The sequence below is a fragment of the Plutella xylostella genome, chromosome 7, assembly GCF_932276165.1.
Source record: "Plutella xylostella chromosome 7, ilPluXylo3.1, whole genome shotgun sequence".
Taxonomy (NCBI): Eukaryota; Metazoa; Arthropoda; class Insecta; order Lepidoptera; family Plutellidae; genus Plutella; species Plutella xylostella.
The window spans coordinates 4,993,099-5,019,010 of NC_063987.1; the positions used below are offsets into that span (position 1 = coordinate 4,993,099).

Genomic DNA, 25,912 nt, shown 5'->3' on the forward strand with positions numbered 1-25,912 from the left:
TACTCAAATACACTAAATATATAATAGGCCTTTTGACTGAAGAATTTATGTAAGGATGAGGCTGAAAAGAGTAAAAGATTAAGGGCCCTACCAACAAAACAACGACTTTTAAAAGTTGTTAAATTTTGATTTACAAAGCCATTTGGTTCATTTCTTTCAGACTCCACTTTTTACATCAGCCAACTATATTTTTTATATTGATTTAACAAAACCAACCCTAAAATAAGTATTCGAGTACTTACCTAGTCATACGAGTACTAATGATTATATTTTAAAATGTGTTTTAGGTAATAACAAAAGAGCCTCAAGAATTAATAATAACGATACCGATCACCGAGCCGCTGCCCCCGCAGTACTACATCAGAGCCACATCAGAAAGGTAACCACAATTATTTATCATGAGTGATCATCAAAAACATATTTTTTATTGCTTTTCACCAGTTAAAGTTTGCCCCTAGCCATATCCCCTATACGTCGCATTGTTTGCCTATTATACCCTAATTCGTTCAATTCCATGAAAAACACTTGAGCTAGATTATTAAAATCATGATAAGAAGAAAATGCTTACAAGTATAATTCCTTTGTTAATTTTAAATATGTGTTATTATTGAATCGTTTATTGCACAAATATTAAAATAAGTGTACAAAAGGTGGACTTAATGCTATAAGCATTTTCAACCAGGACCTGTGTTCAATTAAGTAATATTCTATTTCCTTTCGCAGGTGGCTAGGCTCTGATTGTGTGCTTCCACTGACATTCCAACATTTGATTTTGCCAGAAACACATCCTCCTCATACAGGTAAGAACTTATTCTATTTAATCGACATAGCGCGTCTAGATTTTGTAAAAAAAAATACAAATCTACACAAATCGAAAATCGCTGAAACAGATCATAATCTACCTCTTTCATCTCTCATCGCCTCTACCTTTCATTCCTTCCACCCAAAGGTTGTCTAGTAAAGATAGTTTTTAGTGATAAGACCGCCTTTTGTACCCTAATTAATATACAACATTTGAATTTTATTATATTTTTTGGTGTACAAATAAAGTGTATTAATATCCATCTATCTATCTCTTCCAGACCTCCTAGAGCTGCAACCGCTCCCGGTGACCGCTCTCGGCAACGCTCAATACGAGATGCTATACAACTTCACACACTTCAACCCGATACAGACGCAATTATTCCACTGTCTGTACCACACGGATCATAACGTGCTGCTGGGGGCCCCGACTGGGTCCGGCAAGACCATAGTGGCTGAGGTCGCTATGTACAGGGTGTTTAATCAGTATCCGCAGTGTAAGGTACGGTGAAAGTTTTGTTTTTTAATAATTCTTCTTAGGCCTAGTTTCACCATACTCTGTTAAATCATTAAGACCACTGTTACATCATAACAAGTGATTAGATGATATGGAGATGGCGTATAATTTTATTTAAGATGGCACTTACAATTAACAAGGGTTTTAATGATCTAACAGACTATGGTTCACCACTAGGCCTAGCATGTTGGTGACATACATCGTATAGCGGAAAGGGTTTGTCATCGTGGAAAGCCTTTTTACCTTTTTCTCAAATATGCTGTGAGCCTTTCTTTGCTCCTCAATCGTGGAGGCTCGTTTAGTGCACTCCATAATTATAAAGTGCTTTAGTATACACAATACACATGGAGATGCAAAACATACATATATTTTGCAGGCATATTTAATAAATTATTGATCTTTGTTGTAGGTGGTGTACATCGCACCGCTGAAAGCGCTAGTCAAGGAAAGGATAAAAGACTGGAAAGTCAGACTTGAAGAGAAACTGGGCAAGAAAGTCGTGGAGCTTACTGGTATGTCCAATTACACATTTTTATTTTCTATCTTTAGAGGAATAAACATAATGGCCGTAAACACGGTTATGTAACGGCTCCCATTTTCATATTGTTTCTTAATTTACGGGAGGAAACATATAATATCATTGTCATCATACGACTGAGATCATCATTCCCCAATTAGCAAAGAACCAATGAACTAAAAAACCAAAAAAAATATCTATGACACACGATACCTCATAATAATCTGAAATGACATTTCCGTTTACTATAGAATTTAATAAGTTTGTTACCATATAAGTTCACGCAAATGCTATTAGTTCTTCATTCTTCATGAACAATATAAATAAATCTTCCCTCCCAGGTGACGTATCCCCGGACGTCCGCGCAATACGCAACTCCTCAGTCATAGTGACGACACCAGAGAAGTGGGACGGCATCAGTCGGTCCTGGCAGAGTCGACACTACGTGCGTGATGTAGCACTGATTGTCATAGACGAGATACATCTGTTGGGAGAAGATAGAGGGCCGGTGCTGGAAGTCATTGTGTCGAGGTGAGTGTAAAAAGTGTGAATTTAAATTTTCCTAATGCACTCGATTGCACATACAGTGCGTTATCAGGAATTACATGCGCGATTTGGCGCTGATAGTGATAGAGGATAGGGGACCAGTGCTGGAAGTCATTGTCTCGAGGTGAGTGTAATAAGTGCGAGTGTAAATTCTCCTCATAATAACTTCATAGTTTAGTAAGTAGTTTTAGTATCGCACTTATTGCACAAAAACGGCGTTATCTGGAATTACATGCACGACGTGGCTCTGATAGACGAGATACATCTATTGGGAGAGGTTAGAGGGCCGGTGCTGGAAGTCATTGTCTCAAGGTGACTGTAATGAGTGCGAGTATAAATTGTCATGTCGCTCTTTATAAACAATGGCGGTTTTAGTTTTGCACTTATTGTCGCTGATAGTCATAGACGAGATATATCTGTTGGGAGAGGATAGAGGGCCGGTGCTAGAAGTCATTGTCTCGAGGTGAGTGTATTAAGTGCTACTATACATTTTCCTGATGAACTTCAAAATAAATAAATGTAGTTTTAGTATCGCACTTGTTGCACACACAATGCGTTATCTGGAATTACGTGCGCGATGTGGCGCTGATAGTGATATACGAGATACATCTGTTGGGAGAAGATAGAGGGCCTGTTCTGGAAGTCATTGTCTCGAGATGAGTGTAATAAGTGCGAGTGTAAATTGTCTTGTTGCTCTTTGTAAACAATGACTTTTTTTGTTTTGTACTTATTGCATTAAAGTGTGTTTCATCATCAAACACATTGTGTCTGTGACTGTGTTGACACCGTAGCTGTTTAGGCTATAAAAGTACGGTAGTCAACTTATGGCCGATTTTTCAATAGACAAATAAAAATTATCTCACGAATAAATTATGATGCTGTCGCGGCTGAATCTTTGTACTAAACAGTGACAGTAACTATTTTAATAATCCTCATAAAACATTTATCTGACCATTGATAAATCAGCCCTTACGGCAAGACTATTGTGGCTGTAATCGCCATGTCCATTGAAAAATCAGCCCTTACACGTTTAACTTTTGGGTTCCACTTTACCCAAGCGGCATATTTGTAATAATAATAACTAATTTTTCTTGAACAGAACAAACTTCATCGAGTCGCACACATCACGGCGGCTGCGAATCATCGGGCTATCCACAGCTCTGGCCAACGCCAAAGATCTCGCCAACTGGCTGAATATAGGAGAGATGGGGCTCTACAACTTCAGGCCCTCAGTCAGACCCGTGCCTTTGGAGGTCAGTTCAATGACTCACGACTCTCACGAGCAATGAGAAAGGGTATATCCGGCTCGAAGGGCCATGAAAAGGCTTAGTAGCCTTATGATCAGATCGCTGGTAGTAGAAGCAAAGTTTATTTGTATAAGAACAAAGGGTTATTAATATACAAGATAACTTAATACCGCGAAATAGGCTGAAGGATAGTGACATCTATTAAAGCTACTTCACAACTGAACATTTAATATCGTGCGGTTTCAATCACGCGGGACTTCCCCGCACGCGTGACACCCGCAAGGGTTCCTTTCATACAAGTATTTATTGTAATGCGAGGAATATGCACGCGGATCGCGAGAAAATGGCGAGCAATCCGCGTGCGTGAGCAAATCCGCACGATACTACAGAATGTCGACATAAAATGATTTCCTATTTTTTTAAACATTTAATTTAAAATTTTATTAAAATACGTACGCTGATAAAATTACCTACTTTAATACTGCAGACGGCGTCATTAAAATAACTTTTGCAGTTTAAGAGTAATTTGGTGTTATTGTCTCTGGTGATGATGATGATGATGATGATGATTGTCTCTGGAACTTTTTAATTTTTCGTGAGTGTATAATATTGCTATTTACGAAATATGGCCATTGATTGTTTATAAGACCTCCTGCTTGAACGAATAGTATACAGGGTGGAAACTGAGATAATTTAAAAATGTAAGGTAATTTCTAAATATCATTCAATATACATCTACACAGGCCTAGCCCCAAGCATGTAGTGAGGACTCGCTCGTAAATGTTAATACAATGCAATGTAAAGTTAATGCAATGCATATACACGGCTGGATTAAGGCACCATAGATTTATGGCGCATTTTTGGACCCTAATTATATTAACCTCTCTTTTTTGGCCGCCGCGCCGGTAAGTGGGTACAACAGGTTATGTAATTAGCAGACCTTACCTGAGTGGGGTCAATCATCCCATTTTCGGCTAAACTTACTTCCAAAAACTCCGTCACTTTTCTCTGTCTTGTAAATTTTTAATTTCTAGAATGACCAACAGATGGCTCTGCCTGCGGCTCTTCTACATCGCGGTATGGTTGTGTTTTTAGTGACAGTACAAGTAGATAGGATATCTTGAAGTACACCAGACAGACGGACAGATAGCCGGTATTAAACCCGCGCACTGGGAATTCCGTACAAGTAGTTTGATTTTTGCATACCAGACATATCATAGTATCCTGGTACTAAAAATAATACAAATTCGCTTACTGTGTCTCTAAGTCCCTTTGCATGCTTAAATTTTAACACTTCGCAACGGATGCGTTTTTAAAAAAAAAAAATGTGAAATAATTAGACATGCGAAAAATGTATCACCAAAGAGAAAAGAGAGATACATTTCATTTCCCTCAAAGATGCGTATCTTTCTTTCTTATCTTCTTATCTTTTCGCTCCGATTGCTCAGTGCATCAATTGAAAGGCTAATCCCTACGATAAAAAGAGTGAAATGTGGAAAAGATGCATGAATGTTAATAACAATGGAAAAAATATTTTTCTAATAATCTTGTAAAGATGGTATATTTAAGATAGCTTTCAAACAAAATTCTAAAACATCATACTTGGAATTTTAACATCAGTAATTTTAGTAGTTTAACTTAAAGTTCTTATCAATAGTGCACCCTATTTTGACATTATTAAAAGTTAATTCAGTTTACTTTTTAACAAAAAATGTACTCCTGCGCGTATCTTCTTTGTTAGGGATCGGTAGATGAGCGAGATCAACATACACGAAAGAGCAAGAGCGATTCACTGAACGAAGTTACTCGCGGAGTCTCGGTGAAACTCGGGTTCATATTACTCCCTATAGTCTTTGTGAGTAAGTGATAAGAAGATAAATAATTGTCTCAAGTGATTGAAAGAAAGAAAGGAAATATGGGATGAAGTTACTCATTTTTATCTTTCCCTCGCGAGCTGCCCAAGTCTAGAAATAATAATATAATGTCTAAATTCGCGAAAAAATATTAATTCTTCATAGTAAAAAAGTCACGTGACCAACAAAGTTTCTATGGAAAATTATTATTTTTTGGGGGAAATTATTATTCTGATTTCATTTTCGGGCTCAGATTAAACTGCTGTTTTTGCAACATAATAATTATTAATATAACATAATTGTTTCTGTATAATAATATGAAGCCGGGGCGGGAAGCTAGTATGTTACAACTGCTACAACACCAATTTTAGATATGTATTTTTTTAAAATTTCTGACATATTTTAAACTCAAACGAGTCCGCGTTGTTCTATGCTCAAGAGCAATGAAGTTCCAGAGTGAAGTGAAGTTGAAGAGCACAATATGAACACCAAATTACTTACCTCATTTTTACACATTTAATTTAGAATTAAAATAGTATATTTACGATCACTGATACCTTTTCATTGCTCGTAAGTGTAATTAATTCTTGGCGAATGTCAAAATTCACGTAAAACGGTACTGTGTGTTTATGTAATCTTAATATTAGTGATCTTGCTGAGTAACCTGAGTATGTATTGTGTTAAGTAAATTTTTGACTTATCCATTTATCTATCTGTGTCCGTTCCTTCCAGGTGCACATATCGGGGCACCCGGGGCGGCACTACTGCCCGCGCATGATGACCATGAACAAGCCCACGTTCCAGGCCATCCGCACGCACTCGCCCAGCGCGCCCGCGCTCGTGTTCGTGTCTAGTCGCAGGCAGACCAGGTACAGTCACGTTCACTAGAGTTGACCACATGATGACCATGAACAAGCCCACGTTCCAGCCATCAGCTTAGAGCATAAACAGGGTGTCAAATTGTCAATGTCTATTGTTTTTCTTTACAAAGCTAACTATTATATGAAAAATTAAGAAACTAGGCTCTTACCATTGAAGTAGAAAAAAAGGCGGAAGGAATCCAGTTTATTAAAAACTGAGGCACAACAATGGCGGTGACATGAGAGTGTGTGGGTGCGTTGTAAGGTGCGTCGTATTGGCGGCGCACTGATTTACTTTGAGTGTGAATGTGTATGTGTCGGCTCGTCGTAACATGAAATTAACTTACATAGGGTGCCTCAGTTTTTAGTTAGCGAGCTTCCTTCAGCCTTTTTTCTAGTTCGATGCCTTCTACAAAAATGTTTAACTTCCCTTGCAGACTGACGGCGCTGGATCTGATCGCGTACCTCGCCGCTGAAGACAACCCGAAGCAATTCCTCCACATGCAGGAGTCTGAGATGGAACAGGTGATTTAGTTATAAAAACGTTTGCTACGATTACAAAATTTTCGAACCTCCGTTTACTTTGCATATCGTCAAATGTCTAGCTTACAAAATGTAAAGCAAATTTTTAGGTTCCAAAAGTGTGTGTATCAAAATAGTATCGAATTGTCACGCTAGTCTGTGATAGGCCCTCTTATATTGTGACGAACGAATTTCTTAGAGGTTACTACATTTGTGTAGTATGTCCCGGGCTTGAAATCCGCTGTGGGAATATTGTAGGAACCTATTTGTTCCGAAAGATCTCCTCCTTTTAATAATTACTTTGAGAACTAGGTACAGAACATAACAGTGAAAAGTATAGATGAAATATACAATCAGATGCGTTCACCTTGGTTCCTTTCCACACACCAAACAAACTACCAATAAATTAAAATTTACGTCTACGTCCGTGTAAATTGACAGGCTCATTTCATGCACCCTTCTAATTATTATAAAATTTACCATTACACCATTCGGTCGCATAAAACGTATTATTTTCATTCACACAGGTGCTGTCGTCCATCCGGGAGTCGAACCTGAAGCTGACCCTCGCGTTCGGCATCGGCATCCACCACGCGGGGCTGCACGAGCGTGACCGCAGCACCGTCGAGGAGCTCTTCATCAACCAGAAGATACAGGTGTGATCACTTTACTATATGTATCATCATCGTCATTATCACAACCCATCACGTCCGTACTGCTGGGGCCAAGGAAGGCTTTAGGCCTAGTCCACCACGCGGGCCCAGTGCGGGTTGGTGTTGGTGGACTTTTACTCAACTTTATAGGTTGTTAAAAAAGAGGGTGTAGCAAGGCGAATTCTGTTCTGAATCACCCCCTTTCGGTACACTTTATCAACCCTTTAGTGCTTCATTATTGTTATTTAAGCGTGCCGGCCGTCGATTTGGAGAATGACCCCCCTGGTGGTGATCAAGAGCAACGAGTACTTCGAATTATTCTTGTGATAAGATATTTGACAACTTTTAGCCCTATTAAACGTACTCTTAAGGAGTCTACACACTAAACCCGCCGACCCGCCGACACAGCCCGGCGGCTTGGTGTCGGCGACTTTGTTTCAAGAATCATGTCGGCGACTCGTACCCGCACGTGCAAGTCGGCGGCATGGCCGGCTGGTAAAAAAGTTGTACTGATTTCTTGCCGCCGACTAACTCACCGACACAGCCCCATGACACATGTTGGCGGGTTGGCGGGTTTGGGTCGCCGACACCAAGCCGCCGGGCTGTGTCGGCGGGTCGGCGGGTTTGATGTGTAGACTCCTTTAAGGTCCTAATCTCCACGGCAATGCTATCCTATGGTGTCAAGTACCCGTAATATGTAGGGTCGATTTTTTTTAAGTTAACTTTCAACCCTATCTCCTCTACCGCAAGGTCCTAATCTGCACAGCAACGCTAGCGTGGGGCGTCAACTTCCCAGCGCACCTGGTGGTGATCAAGGGCACGGAGTACTTCGACGGCAAACAGAAGAGATACGTGGACATGCCTATTACGGATGTGCTGCAGATGATGGGCCGCGCGGGAAGGCCGCAGGTTTGTGCACCTTTGAATTTTGTTATTATAATTTAATATTAATTTGTGGAGTGTGGCCATCAGGTTGTCTGAAAGAATTGGCTTTTTGGCAATAAGCCCGCCTTTGTACACATATTTTTTTATTTGTAACTTTTCTAATATATGTGTACCACAGACAATAGACGTCTGTGATGTGTACATTAAAGCGTGTATAATTATAAATAAAGAAACATCTCACACGCGGCCATTCGGGCTCAAACTAGGCAGAGCCTGTAGCATGTAGATTCAATTTCCTAAACTTATTTACTTACAATACCCTCATTACAACGCAACACCAGCTGTATCCCTAATACTTACGCTTTCATTCCTCAGTACGACAACGAAGGCGTGGCAGTGGTACTAGTTCACGACCAGAAGAAGAATTTCTACAAGAAGTTCCTCTACGAGCCATTCCCGGTTGAGTCCAGCCTTCTAGGCGTGCTGCCCGACCATCTCAACGCGGAGATTGTTGCTGGTGAGTTATCATTTTTATTTAATTTATTTGCAGTTATCTATCTGGTAAAGTTTATTGATTTTTATATAACGATGCTAGTTAATACACGAATGCAACCATTGTGCAAGCTTCTTTTAAAACGTCCTAACTTTCTTCTTGGGCCCGTTCCCGCCATGCTAGTCTACGAGTGTTGTTCAGTTTGTGTTGTACGAGTGGCTTCATACATGTAAGAAGAAGAAGTTTATAGATGTACAAGCTTTATCATGAGATGTTTTTGATATTTCTGACGGTGAAAATGTCGTATAATGAAAGTAGATTTATAGAACACAAACAACACTTCAGTCCTGTAGCATTTGAGACAAGTGGAGTATGGGGGTCTGAGGCAAGGTCTTTTTTAAAAGGCCTTGGACGACGTATAGTTATCAGAGGTTATGACCGCCGCTCCGGTTCGTACCTCGCTCAAAGGATATCACTCGCTATACAACGCGGTAATGCTGCGAGTATAATGGGTACCTTTGGGCCAGGTACGATTCGGGGTGGCCTTTTTGAGTGATTTTTGACGAGGCATATTGCTGATAACATTTGTTATATAGGTTAATGACGAAGCTTTTTGTGGATCGTAGATTTTGAATTGATTTTGATTAGTAGAATTTAAATGAACGAAATATGTATTTTTAATGTGTTAATAAATATAATTATATTTACTTCAATTATTCCTATCCAAAATGTGTATTCTTCCGCTTTCTATTTCCAGGCACGGTCCAGACAAAACAAGACATCCTAGACTACCTGACCTGGACGTACTTCTTCAGACGGCTGCTCAAGAACCCTTCCTACTACCACTTGGAGAGCGTGGAGCCCCAGGATGTGAACCGCTACCTGAGCAACCTCGTGCAGACGTCTATTGATGAGCTCGCCAGCGCCAACTGTGTGGAGATTGAGGAGGTAGGGACAAACCTTTAAATTCATAGACCGTATTGTAAATTTAGGTACTACAAGGATAAAATTGACTTTGAAACTCACGAGTTCCGAGTCTTTACGTCAATTGAAAAGTTGAAATTCGTATATCACAACGTCAATTGTATACATATTTTACATTTTCAAAAAGTTTTATATATATATATATTTGGTCTACATAATCTACGATAAATGTATCTTTAGACAATTAAAAGAACTTAAGATTATACTCTACTAGTCGCCGACACAGCTTGCGTTTCTTAAATACTTAATTATAGGTGGCACATTGTACGGTGTTACCGCACACTTAAGTTTGTAGGTTGGTAGAAGATGAAAGATCCGTGATATTATCCAGGTTTATTATAATCACCACAACACAATACACGTAAGTTATAAGTATAGAAAGATTCGGTAAGTTTCTCTCGATAAGTTAAGTAATATGAACTGCTCAGTAGTTAGTTATTATTGCAATTGAATTAATATGTACGACACCGTACATCTTGGGCACCCGAAGGGAGAAAACAAAAAACAAAATAAGTAAAAGATAAGATATCGAGAGAAAAGTACCAAGTACTTAAGTAATAAAGTAAGTAAGAAGTTATGCTAAATTAAATATTTCATTAGGTAATAGAATCAAATGCTAGTCAAAGTTAAATGCTAAATTGTTTGCTCCAATAATGAAGTCTCGCTGCGTCTGGTCGGCGTCATCAGGTCTTCTTGGTCCCGTGGCGCGGTTGTCCGGTCGTCTCGCAGCCTCCAGTTGGGATGTCGTCCTGATTTGTCTCAGTTCAATTTCATCTTTGTCTGGTCTTGTTCCTTTGGTCTCTCTTGGTTTGCAGCGGAGCTTCTTCCCCATCCAAATACCACCAGCAAGTAGCACCAGGAATAGGGCAGAGTATCCAATGACATATTGGTGAATGTCATGACTCGTAATCCGCGTTGGTAGTGTGCGTTCGCTTTCTGTTTGATGCGCTAATTGCTGTTCCAATTTCAATATGTCAGCGTTTTGCGATGTCAGCTTGTAGGGAACCTTAGTATAGGTCAAGTTCACGATGTTGTTTACATTTGAGTTCATTGTCTCGGGTAGCATTATGTCATAGCTTATCTTTGCTTTGCTTGTGTATTTGTTGTTAGCGTAAATTGTTAGCTCGTTCGACTGTAGAATGCATCCTTGATTTATGGTAACGATGGCCGACGCCGTTAACATGTAAGACGATATTTTAGTGTTGCAGATGGTTCGTAAGCTGCACGAGCCGCAGCAGATCGCCAGCCAGGTGTTCGGTGCATGAAGTTCCTTCCATTCTTCCTTACATGTCGTGCGTGTGACGTCACATGGCAATGTTGACGGATGTCCGAGTAAAGTTGCTTCGCATGGCGTTTTGTCGTTGTGTAAGTTGTAGACAGGAATGTTGTTGTGACATAAGTAGCTATCGTCTTTTTGTTTCGTACACCTTCTCAAGTTGTCACCCGTAAGTGATATGTAGGTATTTTTCTTGAAGTTTACACCTAGATATTCGGTACTCGTCTTGACAACAACTGTTTCTTGAGACATTTTCATAGGTAGAGGAATAATATGCATGATGTTGAACTCCTCATCTGATATAAGTGGCAGATGCATCTCAAAGATGAAGTAGCTTTCAGTTACTCTGGCTTTCACGTAGAGAAGTTTGTAGAGGTCTCGAATATCCTTTTCAATGTCGTTGATAGGCAGTGATAGCGTCTTTGGAAGTTGTCCTGATATGTATGTTAACTGCTGTATCAAGTTGGTAGGAGTGATGAGGTGTACGTCGATGTGACCTTTGTATACGTCGGTGAGAGTGTTGTAGAGCATCTCTTGTATCTTCTTTAAGTTTTGTATGAGCATGTAGGCAGACATTGCAGCAGAGTTGAAGTAGCTGGTCGCCATTGCTATCTCTATATCTTCTTTGACAGTTATCAAGTTTGAGTTAGTCTGATTGATGAATTCGTCTATGATTTCAAATTGTTGCTGTATGTGCACTTCATTTCTCTTTAAGACTGAGTTTTGTAGCTTTACAATGGACGTTTGGTTTTTGATTAGATCTAACAAGTAGTCTTCGTTGTTCTGAACCGCTTCGATGTCGTTCTGGTACTTGTCGGCGAAGTGCTGATCTAATATGCCAAAGAGACTGTTGGCAATGTATCCTCCTGCGTTGATCAACCCTCGCTTCTTCCTGCTGGAACTCAGGTGTACGTGTGGGGACAGCAGTATGTTGTTATAGTGCTCGAGGTCCTGCATCTCGTGACGTAGTTGATTGAAGGTCGTTTTGCAGTATCGAGGATCTGTTTTCTGGCACCACTTCTCGGTTTCATTAACATAGTTTTCGACGCGTCGTATGCTGTCCCAGTAGTTAGTTAAGTTATAATACATGACAAGCCGCCATTCGTTGTGTATCATTTGTAGTTTGCCGATTGAGTCATAGTAGATAGGTCGGTCTGATTCGATGTATGTAATTTGAGCTCTGTTCGCACGTGACTCAGTTATGCGCGTAAATAGTGTTAATAATACAGTTAGTAAACTTGATAGGCATCTTTTTGTTTGTGTTCTCGGTCTTGAGTTTGGAGTTGTTGGCTTCTGTACTTCTGTGCTCGTTTTTTGTTCTGTAGTTGTTGTTTCGGGACTTGTTTGTATGGGTAATGGAGCCACCTTGACGATTGGTCGTTGAAGAGATCCATTTTGAGTTTTCAATGTGACTACTCGAACCAACCCGTCTCGTCCGGGGTGTACGTTTTGAACGCGACCCATGGCCCATTTACCAGGTGGAATGTTATCCTCTTTCACCAGTACTAAATCTCCGATTTTGATATTATTTGTAGGCTGGTTCCATTTAGCTCTCGTCTGAAGTTTAATCAAGTAGTCATGAGACCAGCTCTTCCAGAAGTGGTGAAGCATGTGCTCAGTTAATTGCCAGCGACGCCGAATGTCGATAGTAGTAATATCGCTGTAATCTGCTTGTGGAAGCGTCATCGTCGGACCGCCAGTTAGGAAGTGCCCAGGTGTTAAGTAGTTTTCAAGTTCTTCTGGGTCTTCAGTTAGTGGACATAGAGGCCTGGAGTTCATGCATGCTTCTATTTTTGCCAGTAGAGTGATGTACTCTTCGTATGTGAGTTTCGTGTCTCCTGTTACTCGTCGCAGGTGATGCTTCATAGACTTCACCGCTGATTCCCAGATGCCACCAGCGCTCGGCCAGGCCGGTGCATTGAAGTGCCAGTTTATCTCTAGTTTTCCAATCTCCGCAAAGAATAGTGGGGATAGTATTTCTTTGAATTCTTTGAACTCTTGCCGTAGAACTCTTGCAGCTCCAACAAAGTTTGTTCCGTTATCCGAATACAGGTGAGCTGGCGTCCCTCGTTTGCAGCAGAGCCTCTGGAGAGCCGCTAGGAACGCTTCTGTGCTTAGATCGGATACAAGTTCAATATGAACCGCTTTCGTGGCCATACATATAAAGATGGCAATGTACCCCTTGGAAGTCTTGACTCCCCTTCCTTTATTCAGTTTTATGTCGACGTGGCCTGTGAAGTCAACTCCAGTGTGGGTGAAGGGCCTCGAGGGGGTCACTCTTTGTTCTGGTAGGTCCGCCATCATCTGGTAGTTTTTAGTTGGGTTGTAGCGATGACAACGGATGCACTGACGAAGTTGTTGTTTGACAACTCTATTTCCGCTGATGATCCAGTAACGTTGTCTGATGTAAGTTAATGTTAGGCGCGCCCCGCCATGAAGTACTGCTTGGTGCGCTTGGTTTATAAGTAGCCAGGTGAATCTCGATTTCTTCGGAATGATGATAGGGTTTTTCATCTCGGCCGGTAGAAGTGAGTTTCTTAATCGTCCCCCGACTCTCATTATTCCTTCCTCATCCAGGAAAGGCTGGAGTTTGTAGTTACTACTTGTTGTCCGTACTGACTGTTTTTTCGCCAGAAGTTGATAGTCTTGTTTCATTTCAGTTTGCTGTACATATTTTATTATATCTTTATTTGCGCTTATCAACTCACATGATGTTAAGTAAGGAGTGTCGCATTTCATCGCATTGTTTCGCATGTTGTTGATGAAGCGTTGAACGTAGGCCACAGTTCTAGTTACTCGGGTTAACGAACTGTTATTCTTGAGTAGGTCATGGATGAAGTGGTCTGGTTTTGAAGTATTTTGATCTTCCTCGTAGTTCTCGTGGTTATTTGTACTCTCAGTGTAGAGACATGCAGCTTCTTTTAAAGTTTCTTGCTGTTCCCAGGTTTGCAGAAATTCTGGGCCCTGCCACCACATAGTAAAGTTTTGTAGTTTGCTCGGGTATAAACCTCTCGACGCGCAGTCCGCCGGGTTCATCTCAGATTTCACATAGTGCCATTTATCGGGTGTCAGTGTTTGTCTTATCTTTCGTACGCGGTTGGCTACGAATGTTTCCCACTTTGACGTATCACCCTTTATCCATGCTAGGACCACTTGGGAGTCGCACCATGCTGTCACGGATAATGTGTAGTTAGTTAGTGCTTCCTGAGCCTTTTCTATCAGTTTAGTCAGCAGTAAGGCTCCACTCAGTTCCAGTCTAGGTAGTGTTGTCTTCTGAGCCTTCGGAGCTACTCTTGTTCGAGCGGCGAGTAGAGATATTTCGTACCGCCCATCTTCATCTTGTACTCGACTGTATAATACGCAAGCGAAAGCTTTCTCGCTCGCATCACAGAATCCCAGGAGCTCTATTCTTTGTTGGCAGTTACCCATCCATCTCATTAGTTTAAATTGTTTTATCACGTGAATCTCGCTTCTTAATTTTGCCCATTCTTGATAAGCATCTTCTGGAACTTGCTCGTCCCACCCAATCTTACTGATCCATAGTGATTGAAAAAGTAATTTTGCCGATACAGTCACTGGGGAGAGCCAGCCAAGTGGGTCATACAGTTTAGATATTTCTGATAGTAGTTTTCGCTTAGTCAGCTTAGTTATGGGACCTTCTTCTAGTGTCCATCTGAAGTGGAATGAATCATTTTCTGGATTCCATTCAATACCAAGGGTTTTTTGCGTCTCGTCATTTTTAAAGTTGAAGTTGTTTTTTGGTGCGATCTGCTCTTTGTTTAAGTTTTCAAGTAGCGACGGATGGTTCCCCGACCATTTTCTTAAGTTCATGCCTCCTCTTTGTAGTAAGTTGATGAGGTCATGTTGAAGTTGTACGGCTTCCTCAAGGGAGTGGTGCCCACTGACCAGGTCATCGACATAGAATTCGTTCTGTAGCACCTGGGCAGCAGCTGAATACTGGTGTCCTTCATCTAAGGCTATCTGTTTCAACGTTCTCATAGCAAGCCATGGTGCTGGTCTCATTCCATACGTTAAAGTCCGGAGCTGGTATTCTTGCAGCTGTTCTGTTGCCGTTGAACGCCAGATTATCTTTTGAAGCGGCTGTTGCTCTTCATCAATCCAGATGCAGCGGTACATCTTCTCGATGTCGGCAGTGTAGGCGTATTTATAAGTTCTCCATTTCAGTATCAGTGATTGTATATCCTTTTGCAGGTTGGGACCTTTTTCCAGAAGTGAGTTGAGGCTGTAGCCAGTTGAGGTCTTTTGCGTAGCGTTGAATACAGTTCTCAGTTTAGTTGTCGTGGAGCTTTCTCGGAGCACCCCATGGTGTGGTAAGTAGCATTGAGGTGTTGATGGTGAGTTTCTAGACAGTTCCATGTGGCCCAGGTCTTGATATTCCTTCATGAAGTCCTTGTACATTATAGCCAGTTTCTTTTGTCTCTCAAATCGTTTTTCCAGCTGTATAAATTGGCTGATGGCGATGCTTCGTGAATTTCCCAGCTTTTCTTGATAGTCTGGCTGCAAGGGCATCTTAACTATGTATTTTCCATCTGGGCTTCGACGTACTGTCTTCTTATAGAATTCCTCACATAGTTCATCTGCAGGTGTGTCTTGATGACTAGGAATAATTTCTTCACCTTCCCAGAATTTAGTTAGTTCTGATAGTTCAATTAGAGTCACGTGACAGTTCAAAGTTTTCGACTTTCCACATAGAATCCACCCTAGCTGCGTGTGTTGTGCAGTAGGGGATTGTTGGTCGCCTTTCAGGAGTCCTTCCAGAATTATGTTAGAGTATACATCCGCTCCAAGTAACAGATCCACTGAACGCGAGATGTTGAAGTCAGGGTCGGCGAGTTTCAAGTTTTGTAAGTAACGCCATTCGCCCTTTTCGAAAGTTGTAGTTGGTAAATTGTTAGTTATTTTCTTCATAACCATCGCTTGAGTTTCAAATCGATAGTCCGAGTATAATGATTTGCAGTTAAGTTTTATTTTTCCTTTGCAGTCCCCACTTAATGCTCCGATTCCGCTTACTGTAGCGTTCATCTTCATTCTAGGCAGCCTAAGTAGTTGAGCTGCGTTTTCTGTTATTAAGTTTACTTGGGACCCTTGATCCAGCAGGGCCCGCAGAGTGATATAGTTTCCGTCAGCCGACTGTACTTGTAGTTGAACCGTAGTTAGTAATATTTCATGAACATCCGATGATAAATGATTTGATGAGTGATGGTTTTCTGACTTGCGGTTGTAGTGCAGCAATGTATGGTGTTTCAAATTGCATTCCTTACAAGTCTTTGCTGATTTGCATTCATTTTCTTCGTGGCTGTACAGGCAGTTTTTGCAGACTCGAAGTTTCATAACTGTGTCATTTTTCTGCCTCGTGTTCATGTCGACGAACTTTGGGCATTGCATCAGCACATGTCTTCCGTCGCATAAGGGACACTGACCAAACGTAGTATGAAATGTTTTTGAGTATGTTGGTTTGACGTCATAGTTGGATTTCTTGATTGGTGAATATTGTTTAAATGTTATCCCCGGTGAAGTTTTCTGGGGAGTTGGGGGGGTGAAATCTTTCCTCGTACTTTTCTTTGCTTCGTATGCCAGAAATGCTCCTTCTAAGTAGCTCATGAAGTCAGATAACTTCGGTAGTGATCGTTGATCCTGCACTAACTTTATGTATTCGTCATACGTGTTGGCGTCAAGTTTCTGCGACATTAAGTATACGATAATCGGATCCCATGTTCTAGTATCTATGCCGATGTTAGTCAATCCATTCATTGTCTCGTTGATGACGTCATGCATTTTCTTTATGTTAAATGCGTCACGTTGTTGTATAGAGGGTGTTCTCATTAAGTTGTTCATGAAAGTCACAAACTGTAAGTGACGATTGTCGTATCGTTGAGTTAGTAAATTCCAGCAGGACTCGTAGTTATCCGCGCTGATGTTGAGATGCTGCACGATTTTCTCGGCTTCTCCGCGTAGTTTGGTCTTGAGATGCTGCATCTTTTGCGCCTTGTTGATGGTCGGGTTGTTGTGAATAGTTTCCAAAAATAGGTCTTTAAATGATATCCACTGTTTATAGTCTCCATAAAACTCGGGAATTTCAACTCTCGGTGCCGACTGCTGGTAATGAATGGTTGAATGGATCTTGTTATTGAGTTTCTTTCTCATTTCGTCGTACTTGGCTTCAATGTTATCAAATCTGGCGTAGTAAGTTTTGTTAGTCATTTCATCCAGCTCAGATTCTATTCCCCAGTGCAGCTTGTCGATGGCCTGCCATTTGGCCTTCAAGTTGGACAGCTGCTCTTCAAGTTCCCATTTTTCTTCGGTGTTATCCAAGTTTATTTTTGACATCAGTTTTTCAATCGCTTTGAAGTTGTTTTCTTGTTTCGAGAGTATGCTGCCGCTGATCTCTGATATCCACGAACAGTCGAAGTCCAATGAAGTTGTAGCCTTTTGCTCTTGCATCAGTTTTAGCCTGGTTGTAATGTCCTTCCTCGTGGTTTCGTAGAACACCTTTAGTTTTCCATGAACGTCATCCGTAAAATAAGTTATATTTCTTTCCTTCACTTCCTCCAAGATTTTCTTGTGTTTCTCGTTGAATTTTTTCCATAGTTCATCTAGTTTCGCAAGTCGTTCTTCTAGATAAGCTTCAGTTTTCCTCCTAGAGCTGTCCTTGTTGTAGTTAGTACATAACGTTTGGATCTCTTTAAAACATGTTTGCTGACTGGTTAGATCTTCCATGTTGATGATAATACGATGTTGTTGATGTTGGTGGTTGAAGTAGTGGGCCCGCCCCGCAGTTACAGGAACGAGCAGTAGTTGAAGTAGTGGGCCCGCCCCGCAGTTACAGGAACGAGCAGTAGTTGAAGTAGTGGGCCCGCCCCGCAGTTACAGGAACGAGCAGTAGTTGAAGTAGTGGACCCGCCCCGCAGTTACAGGAACGAGCAGTAGTTGAAGTAGTGGGCCCGCCCCGCAGTTACAGGAACGAGCAGTAGTTGAAGTAGTGGACCCGCCCCGCAGTTACAGGAACGAGCAGTAGTTGAAGTAGTGGACCCGCCCCGCAGTTACAGGAACGAGCAGTAGTTGAAGTAGTGGACCCGCCCCGCAGTTACAGGAACGAGCAGTAGTTGAAGTAGTGGACCCGCCCCGCAGTTACAGGAACGAGCAGTAGTTGAAGTAGTGGACCCGCCCCGCAGTTACAGGAACGAGCAGTAGTTGAAGTAGTAGACCCGCCCCGCAGTTACAGGAACGAGCAGTGGTTGAAGTTTGCTGGTTCGTCCTCCGATATCCTTGTTTCGTCCGCCGGCTGTAGTTCACCGACTGGCCCTCAGGATCTCGAAGAACACTTGGTACACGATCTAGCTACGTACGCCCGTCTCAATCTAATCTGGGGGATCTCGCTGGTGAGAAGCCAGACTAAACCGATGCGCTTCGTAGAAAAGATCACCAAGTTTCACACTGTCGAAGGACCATTAATGTACGGTGTTACCGCACACTTAAGTTTGTAGGTTGGTAGAAGATGAAAGATCCGTGATATTATCCAGGTTTATTATAATCACCACAACACAATACACGTAAGTTATAAGTATAGAAAGATTCGGTAAGTTTCTCTCGATAAGTTAAGTAATATGAACTGCTCAGTAGTTAGTTATTATTGCAATTGAATTAATATGTACGACACCGTACACACATGCTAGCCAAATGTATACATATATGTGTGGTATTGTCGTGTAGAGCCCTTCAGAACTTTAAAAACTTGGGCAGTTCTAAAATAGGTGTAGGCCGAATGCTTCACCTCAAAAAAAGAGTAGATAAGCCTATTTGCTCTAGTTAATATCAACAAAGGAAAGTAACATACTTTTGCAATTATAGATAAACGAATATCTTTTTTCAGGACCAACGCACAATAACCTCAACTTGGATGGGTCGCATCGCCTCATACTACTACTTGTCACACAAGACCATGCGCCACTTCAGCGAACATTTGTCACACACGCAAACATTTGACGAACTGCTGCGAGTGTTGGCTGATTGTGAGGAATACGCTACGCTTCCGGTGCGGCATAACGAAGATGTGCTTAACGGGTAAGATTATAAGGTGTAGTTTTGATTCTCTTTATTTTGTAAGTGATAAAATTGAGAAAAGGATAACTTTTTTAATGTAAATATTTGGAAAATGGCAATAGTTGCTGTTTTTCTGTTCAAACTAGGTCAGCTGTATATTTTCAAGACGACTATTGTAGACTATTTATGTAGTAGGTATTGTGCCTAAGTTAGAAACCAATCACTCACTGCGAGTACCTACCAAATAATGTTATAATCCATTCCAGGGACCTATCCCAAGAATGCCGTCTACCAGTGGACCCGCTGTCTCTAGACTCGTCCCACGTGAAGGCGTTCCTCCTGCTGCAAGCTCACATGACGCGCCTGCAGCTGCCCAACACGGACTATCTCACCGACACCAAGTCTGTGCTCGACCAGAGTATTAGGGTCATCCAGGTATAACTGTGCATACGAGTATTAGAATAGAATAGAATAGAATGCTACTTTATTGACTAAGTGCCAATTTCTCCATAGTCGATTATCTAACCGACAGGGATTGATTTATAAATTAAACGTCATCTCCATATAAAAATCATGACAGATGTGTCAAAAGTTAATCACTACTCCCTGGTTATGCTCTAACCGACAATGGAGAAATTGGCACTAAACATGACATAAATAACAACATATTGACTACCACTAGACTCGCTGTCACTAGACTCGTAAAAAATATATGGGACAGTGAAATTGTTGGAGCTAGACCAAGAAGAGGAGAGAAAATGCATTTTTTTATGTGCAATCGATCTTGCTTCTAAGGGACCGACTGAGGTTAAGAGTACATACTAGAACATTTTTATCTATATATATCAAAAGAGTGCCGTCTCCCAGTGGACCCGCTGTCACTGGACTCGTCCCACGTGAAGGCGTTCCTCCTGCTGCAAGCTCACATGACGCGCCTGCAGCTGCCCAACACGGACTATCTCACCGACACCAAGTCTGTGCTCGACCAGAGTATTAGGGTCATCCAGGTATAACTGTGCAAAGACTCTTCAAATGTGAATGGGACTGTAAAATAGCAGCTAGAGGAAATCCGTCGTATGTAACTAGAAATATTGCATTTTTCATTTATGTACGGTCAGCTGCATAAGTAGCTATACAGTTTTGTATCTTGTGAAACTGACTATATAACAAAACGTTAATGTTTGAATAGGCAGTTTGTGAGTTTGACAAGGTACAAAGTTTATAATAACTACTTATACAGCTGACTGTACCTACCGTCAGTGAGATAGGTAATTCTTACAAAAGCATTTTATGATGCCGATCGATGCCTTCGATTCTCTCAAGCTGTCTGAAGTTAGAGTACCTATTAACCAAGTCAGAAAATAAAAAAAACTTCTTTCATTTTATTTATAAATGCAAATAAGCTCTCTTACACCAAAACAATATAAAAAACTAATCTAAAATTCTCTTACAGGCGATGATAGACACCTCATCCGAATACGGCTGGCTGCCCGTCTCGCTCTCCTGCCAGATCCTCATGCAGGCCATCGTCCAGGCGCGCTGGCCCATGGACTCCCCCCTAACCACCCTCCCACACATAGAGTCCCACCATCTGTACCTCTTCACGCAAATGAGCAAGGATACTAGGAAGCCGTGTATGATGCTGAATGGACTGAAAGTGGCGTGTGCGAAGAATTATGAGTTGTTAGCCAAGTATTTGAGAAAGGAGTTCGATGAGCACCAGATTGAACAGGTTTATAAGGTGAGGTTCATATTTGTTATTCCAATTTAGACTATTTTAGACCATTGCTTAAAGTTCCAAATGTGGTGACGATATTGGGACGGATTGATACAAGATGAGATGGTGCTAAGAGTATACCTTATAAGCTAAAATGCTCCCCATTGTTGCGATATTAAATTTAATGATATCATGCTATTTAATTATTAGCTTCAAACCCACAAAGAGCATTAAAAAAAGTTTTGCAAACCAATCCATATAAATTCCAGGCAATATGCGACCTCCCGACAGTCGACATCAAGGTGTCAGTCCGCGGCGCGTGGTTCGACGTGGACGGGGAGGAGACCCGGCCGGTGCGGCAGCCGCCCGCGCGCGACCACTGGGTGCCGCTGCATGCTGACCAGGTTTGTCATTAATCCTACTTAGTTACTAATATTATAAAGGCGAAAGTTTGTGACTATGTGTGTGTATGTTTGCTACTTCTTCACATCAAAACGGCTGAATCGATTGTAATGAAATGGTATGGAGGTAGCTGTCACCCTGGATAAACACAATACTTTTTATCGCGGAATTCCCACGGGAAAACTTTTGAAGGCGAAGTGAAGCTAGCGGGAACAGCTAGTAAACATTTAAATTTTGCATACCATCTTGTCTTGGGACACCCACCGTTAGGGCCACTTTGGTAACCCTAGCGCCTAGTTATTAATCTAAATCCAACTCCACAGGAATACACCCTAGTCCTCGACACGCACCGTCGCGGCGGCAACCCTAGCTCCGTGCTGTGTCCGCGCTTCCCCCGCGGCAAGAACGAAGGCTGGTTCGTGTCGCTCGGGGTCGTTGACCGCGCGGAGCTGGTCGCACTGAAGCGAGTCACGCTGAGGGGTGGTTCTAGCCAGCAGCTGACTTTCCACACGCCACCGGAAACTGGTGAGTATTTACAGGCAGTGGCTGAAATACTGCCACCCTGAGCTGCCACTTTATTTTGAACTCGTGACGTTTATTTTTGTTCGCTGTTTGAAGCATGTGTCGTAACAAAAGGTAAGAAGGTACACGGTGCATTGTGGCGTTGGACCGCAAAGATTTTGTAAAATCGCCTTTTGCCTTTCATCGCACAGTGTGCAAAGAAACCTTACCGCTGTCAGGTATTATTGTCACTCTATATCTTATATCACACGGGAAATAAAAGGGGTTTTTTTATTTCCCCGGAGTGTACAGTCAGGCCTGTGACATTATTATTTAGTTAGTGGTTTATTAGCGAATTAATCCTGTTAGATAGATTAGCGATATACTAGGGTTTCGCTACTTACCTAGATGTTTTCTATCTTGTTATTGGAGCACACAAGTAACAAAGCCATGTTATATATTGCAGGTCGAGTGATCTACACGGTGTACATAACTAGCGACAGCTACCTCGGCCTCGACCAGCAGTACGACGTGCAAGTAGAGGTCATCGACCCCATGCCCGCCGACAATGAGGAACGCGTCTTCACTATGGATAAAACTCTCATTGAGTGATAAAAAATACTTAAAGGATTTTAACTGAACCAAGCAATATTTTATTATAAGGCGCCTACATAAAGAAACAATGTGAAAATGGCGGACGGACTGTTGATATCACGTGATGTTGCATCATACTACACTGTATTATGTAGGCCTCGTATGACTGTACTCCATCGTATGAAATCCGCCATTTTAATAATATTTCTAAATCTGACTTGATTGTGACTGAATTCTGGATTAGACTGGTTATAAAACTAGCAACTATGTATAGAGTTTCATGTAACTACGTAATATAACTAGGAAGATTGTTTGCCTTGTCCTAAAATCGGAACTTATTTTTGACTGTGATGTCTTTTATTATTAGCCAAGTGATACTGATGTTTTTACATATTACATTACTAAGGTATTGTAAATCAAGTTTTGTTTTATATGCCTTATGATGGTGATAATGATAAGGAATGTTTTGTACGCTTGTGTATCTATTTTAAATAGTAGCCTAAACAATAAAAAATATTTATTTTCTGTTACAACAGCTTTATTAATTAACCCCTTTTTACATTAGTTATAATTATACATACATTTATGTTAGGTAGTAGGTACCTATTAGCATTTTTTACATATTTACACGATTGATAACAATAATGTAATCTCTTTTACAGTCAAAAAGCTACAACATGGCATTAGTTATCCAAAATACATAGAGCTAATAAATAAGCTATTTCTCTAATACAACTAGGAAGAAGTATTATCAATCAATGTGCACTAATAGACTAAACAACAAACAAAAATGCAAAAGTTTAAATGTAGTTATATGTAAGTACTAAGCTACTTGCTTATGTTTCAAGTGAGATACTTTGTGATTTCAAAGCAACAATTCAATAAAAAAATATTTAAGTCAAGAACTTTGGTAAGTATTAGGAACACTCAAACAATATCAAATATTGTTGGAGTGCTGGCTTCATGTTATTTAGCTTTCTTGTTCTCATAGCCTATTGCCCGGGCCTCAGATATAAACTGGCGTTCACGAGTGAGGATCCCATCTAGCTGCTCTGTGAAAGCATCAAAGGAGAATTTAGTCTCAAACCTCTTCCTGCCGGCTTCACCTAATCTTTCTCCTAATTCTTTGCTTAAAACTAACTTCTTCATGGCATTAGCAAAAGCTTCACTGCTAGGATCACAGAGGAAGCCTGTCACTTCATTAACTATTGTCTCAGTAGGACCACCGCTGTTGACGGCTATCACAGGCTTGCTGTAATACATAGCTTCCAGTGGCACAATGCCAAAATGCTCATTAGAAGGAGTATACACCAGGGCCTTGCAGTTATACAACAGAGAAACTTTCTCTACATCTTTTGGTGACTTCATAAAAGTAACTTTATCTTCAATATCCAGTTCTGCAGCGAGGTCAGTCAGTTCCATGTAATGCTCCATGTTCTCCAAGTTGATAGGGTCGAACCCGCCGGCCATGATGAGGTGCACACGGTGCCAGTCCGACTCACTCAACAAATGCTTCAAATGCTCCAGAGCTCTTAAAGCCAGCTGCAAATTCTTCTTCCTCTCATACCTGTTTATTGACAGGAATATGAACTTGTCCGTACCAACAGGCACTATCTCCTTCAAAGGAGGAGGAGTTGTAGAATTAAAGAACTCTGTATTTATTGACGGATAGCAAATATCTGGAATGTCTTTAATCCTTTGGAATGCATCCTGATACACCCGTGCTGTATACTTGCTGTTGACTAGAACTTTGTCAGCCTGCGCTGTTGTTAGTTCTTCCAGCCAGTTCAAGGGTGCTCTGTAAAGTTTCTTCAGTGTTCCACCGTCAGGTGACAGCAGTTTGTCTGGATGGTGGCAGTAGAATACCACTCGGAAATGTCCTCTGGCTAGTTTTAGGAAGGGGATGCAGAGAGAGATGAGGTCGCAGAATATGAGCATGGGCTCCTCGACGGGGATGACGGACCAGGCGAGGTATGCGGCTGCGTACACCATGCGGGCGTACGCGCACGCCGCCCGGAAGCGACCGAAGATGGACCGCGGGATCCAGTCCCCGACCACGGTCACCGGGAACGTGCCATCTCTAGTCTCGGCGAAGCAGTGAGTTGGGTCGTGGTGATTGGTGTAGAACGCCACTTCGTGTCCCCTAGATTTGAAGGCCAATGCGGCGTCCAAAACAAGCCGCTCTGCGCCCCCGATACCCAAGTCTGGGTGGAGGAAAATGATTTTCACCATTGTTGGTGAACTAATGCTAAGGATTACACTTAACTTTAAACCACAAATCACTCATGAACGGTAAAAATAAATCTAAATGCAAGAAAGAGATTAGCAAGGAAGGAAAGTTTTTATTTCTAGTACTCTGTGTTCATGTGTCAAAATAATCTGGTAATTTTGCCACAGATCGAAATATAAGATTCCTTTTTCTGAGCATTGCATTCGCCATCTCTACATCTCTAGTATCTCTACCACCAGAGTACCAGACTGCAGGAGGCCAGAAACTGAACCTATGCCAGAAGCTGCGCTACTACCTACCAGTAGTTAGATATGCAGTAAAAAAAAATACTCCAATTCCTTGTGGCAGATTCGACGAGAGACGATCTAGTTACCTGCTATTCCTCCCCATTGGTAGATTTTCCCTTTCTGCATTTAGGATCTCGACTCTAGACACAGCTATCCAGGTTTTGTTTGAATTTGGATGTCTCCAAAAATTTGGTACTTATGGATGTACCAGATTTGTAGACACATCCCATTGACATATATATTACTAGCGTAAGGACAGGGCCTCCCACTCAAAAAAATGGCACCCGCGCGTTGGCCCTAAAATCGTAATTTTAGGGCCAACGCTCCTCAGTCGACAGTTGTCTGTGGCCGAGAGATGGTCTTGTGAATCTTGTGATAAATATGTAGTTGTGTTGTGAAAGGCTGCAAAAACCATTAAGTATACGAAGGTCAAAAAGAAACATCGAATATCGTATCATCGGTAATTACCATTAAATTAAGTAATAAACACATTATAAAGTGATAATTATTTTACTACCAAAGTCTACAATGGCCGCGCGCTGTAACCTTGTGCGGACGTCATTTTTTGTTGACTATCCTCCGAGAACATTTTCTTGTTGCACACACTTACGTTTTGGAGCGTGATTTTTAGTCCATTTGTACGGGACGCTCTACAGGTCTACAGCCCAAAACAGTTTTAATTTTAGTAGTTGGATTTGTCTTAAATTATTGATATGGCGCCTGCAAATAATAAAACAATGTCCGGGATGGTAAATTATTAACGCACGTACAAGGTTACGTCGTCAAGATAGTTGCTAGGCACTGACATAGTTCAAACAAATTATGACAGATAACAGTTATTTTGCTTGTATGAAGAAGGTTTGAGTAAAATGTTCTGAAGGGCCTATCCTTCCTTTTGAAATCATTGACACATCCATAGTACAACAATTTAAATAAATCGCGGCCTTCATGCCAGAGGGGCGTATG

At 41.4% G+C, this 25,912-nt stretch overlaps 2 protein-coding genes across 2 annotated transcripts in view; one reads left to right on the top strand and one right to left on the bottom strand.

Moving 5' to 3' along the window:
* Positions 1–22,460, top strand: part of LOC105390588 (activating signal cointegrator 1 complex subunit 3) — a 46,060-nt gene extending 23,600 nt beyond the window's left edge. The window contains exons 27-44 of the mRNA XM_048622217.1: positions 288–379; positions 724–800; positions 1,083–1,303; positions 1,728–1,830; positions 2,177–2,366; positions 3,481–3,634; positions 6,214–6,350; positions 6,779–6,866; positions 7,391–7,519; positions 8,267–8,425; positions 8,777–8,918; positions 9,652–9,842; positions 19,046–19,236; positions 19,482–19,650; positions 20,669–20,956; positions 21,202–21,336; positions 21,658–21,859; positions 22,302–22,460. Of these exons, the coding sequence (XP_048478174.1) occupies positions 288–379; positions 724–800; positions 1,083–1,303; positions 1,728–1,830; positions 2,177–2,366; positions 3,481–3,634; positions 6,214–6,350; positions 6,779–6,866; positions 7,391–7,519; positions 8,267–8,425; positions 8,777–8,918; positions 9,652–9,842; positions 19,046–19,236; positions 19,482–19,650; positions 20,669–20,956; positions 21,202–21,336; positions 21,658–21,859; positions 22,302–22,447 (2,814 nt within the window). The 3' untranslated portion in view covers positions 22,448–22,460. The remainder of the gene's footprint in view (positions 1–287; positions 380–723; positions 801–1,082; positions 1,304–1,727; positions 1,831–2,176; positions 2,367–3,480; positions 3,635–6,213; positions 6,351–6,778; positions 6,867–7,390; positions 7,520–8,266; positions 8,426–8,776; positions 8,919–9,651; positions 9,843–19,045; positions 19,237–19,481; positions 19,651–20,668; positions 20,957–21,201; positions 21,337–21,657; positions 21,860–22,301) is intronic.
* A 489-nt stretch (positions 22,461–22,949) lies between these two features.
* Positions 22,950–24,792, bottom strand: LOC105390412 (alpha-1,3/1,6-mannosyltransferase ALG2). Its single transcript, XM_011561715.3, has one exon. It carries the CDS (start codon positions 24,659–24,661, stop codon positions 23,396–23,398), a length of 1,266 nt encoding a protein of 421 aa, XP_011560017.1. The 5' UTR covers positions 24,662–24,792; the 3' UTR covers positions 22,950–23,395.
* Positions 24,793–25,912: the final 1,120 nt, after the last annotated feature.

Coding starts and splice junctions, on each gene's coding strand:
- LOC105390412 (XM_011561715.3), bottom strand. CDS start 24,661: ATGGTGAAAATCATTTTCCTCCACCCAGACTTGGGTATCGGGGGCGCA.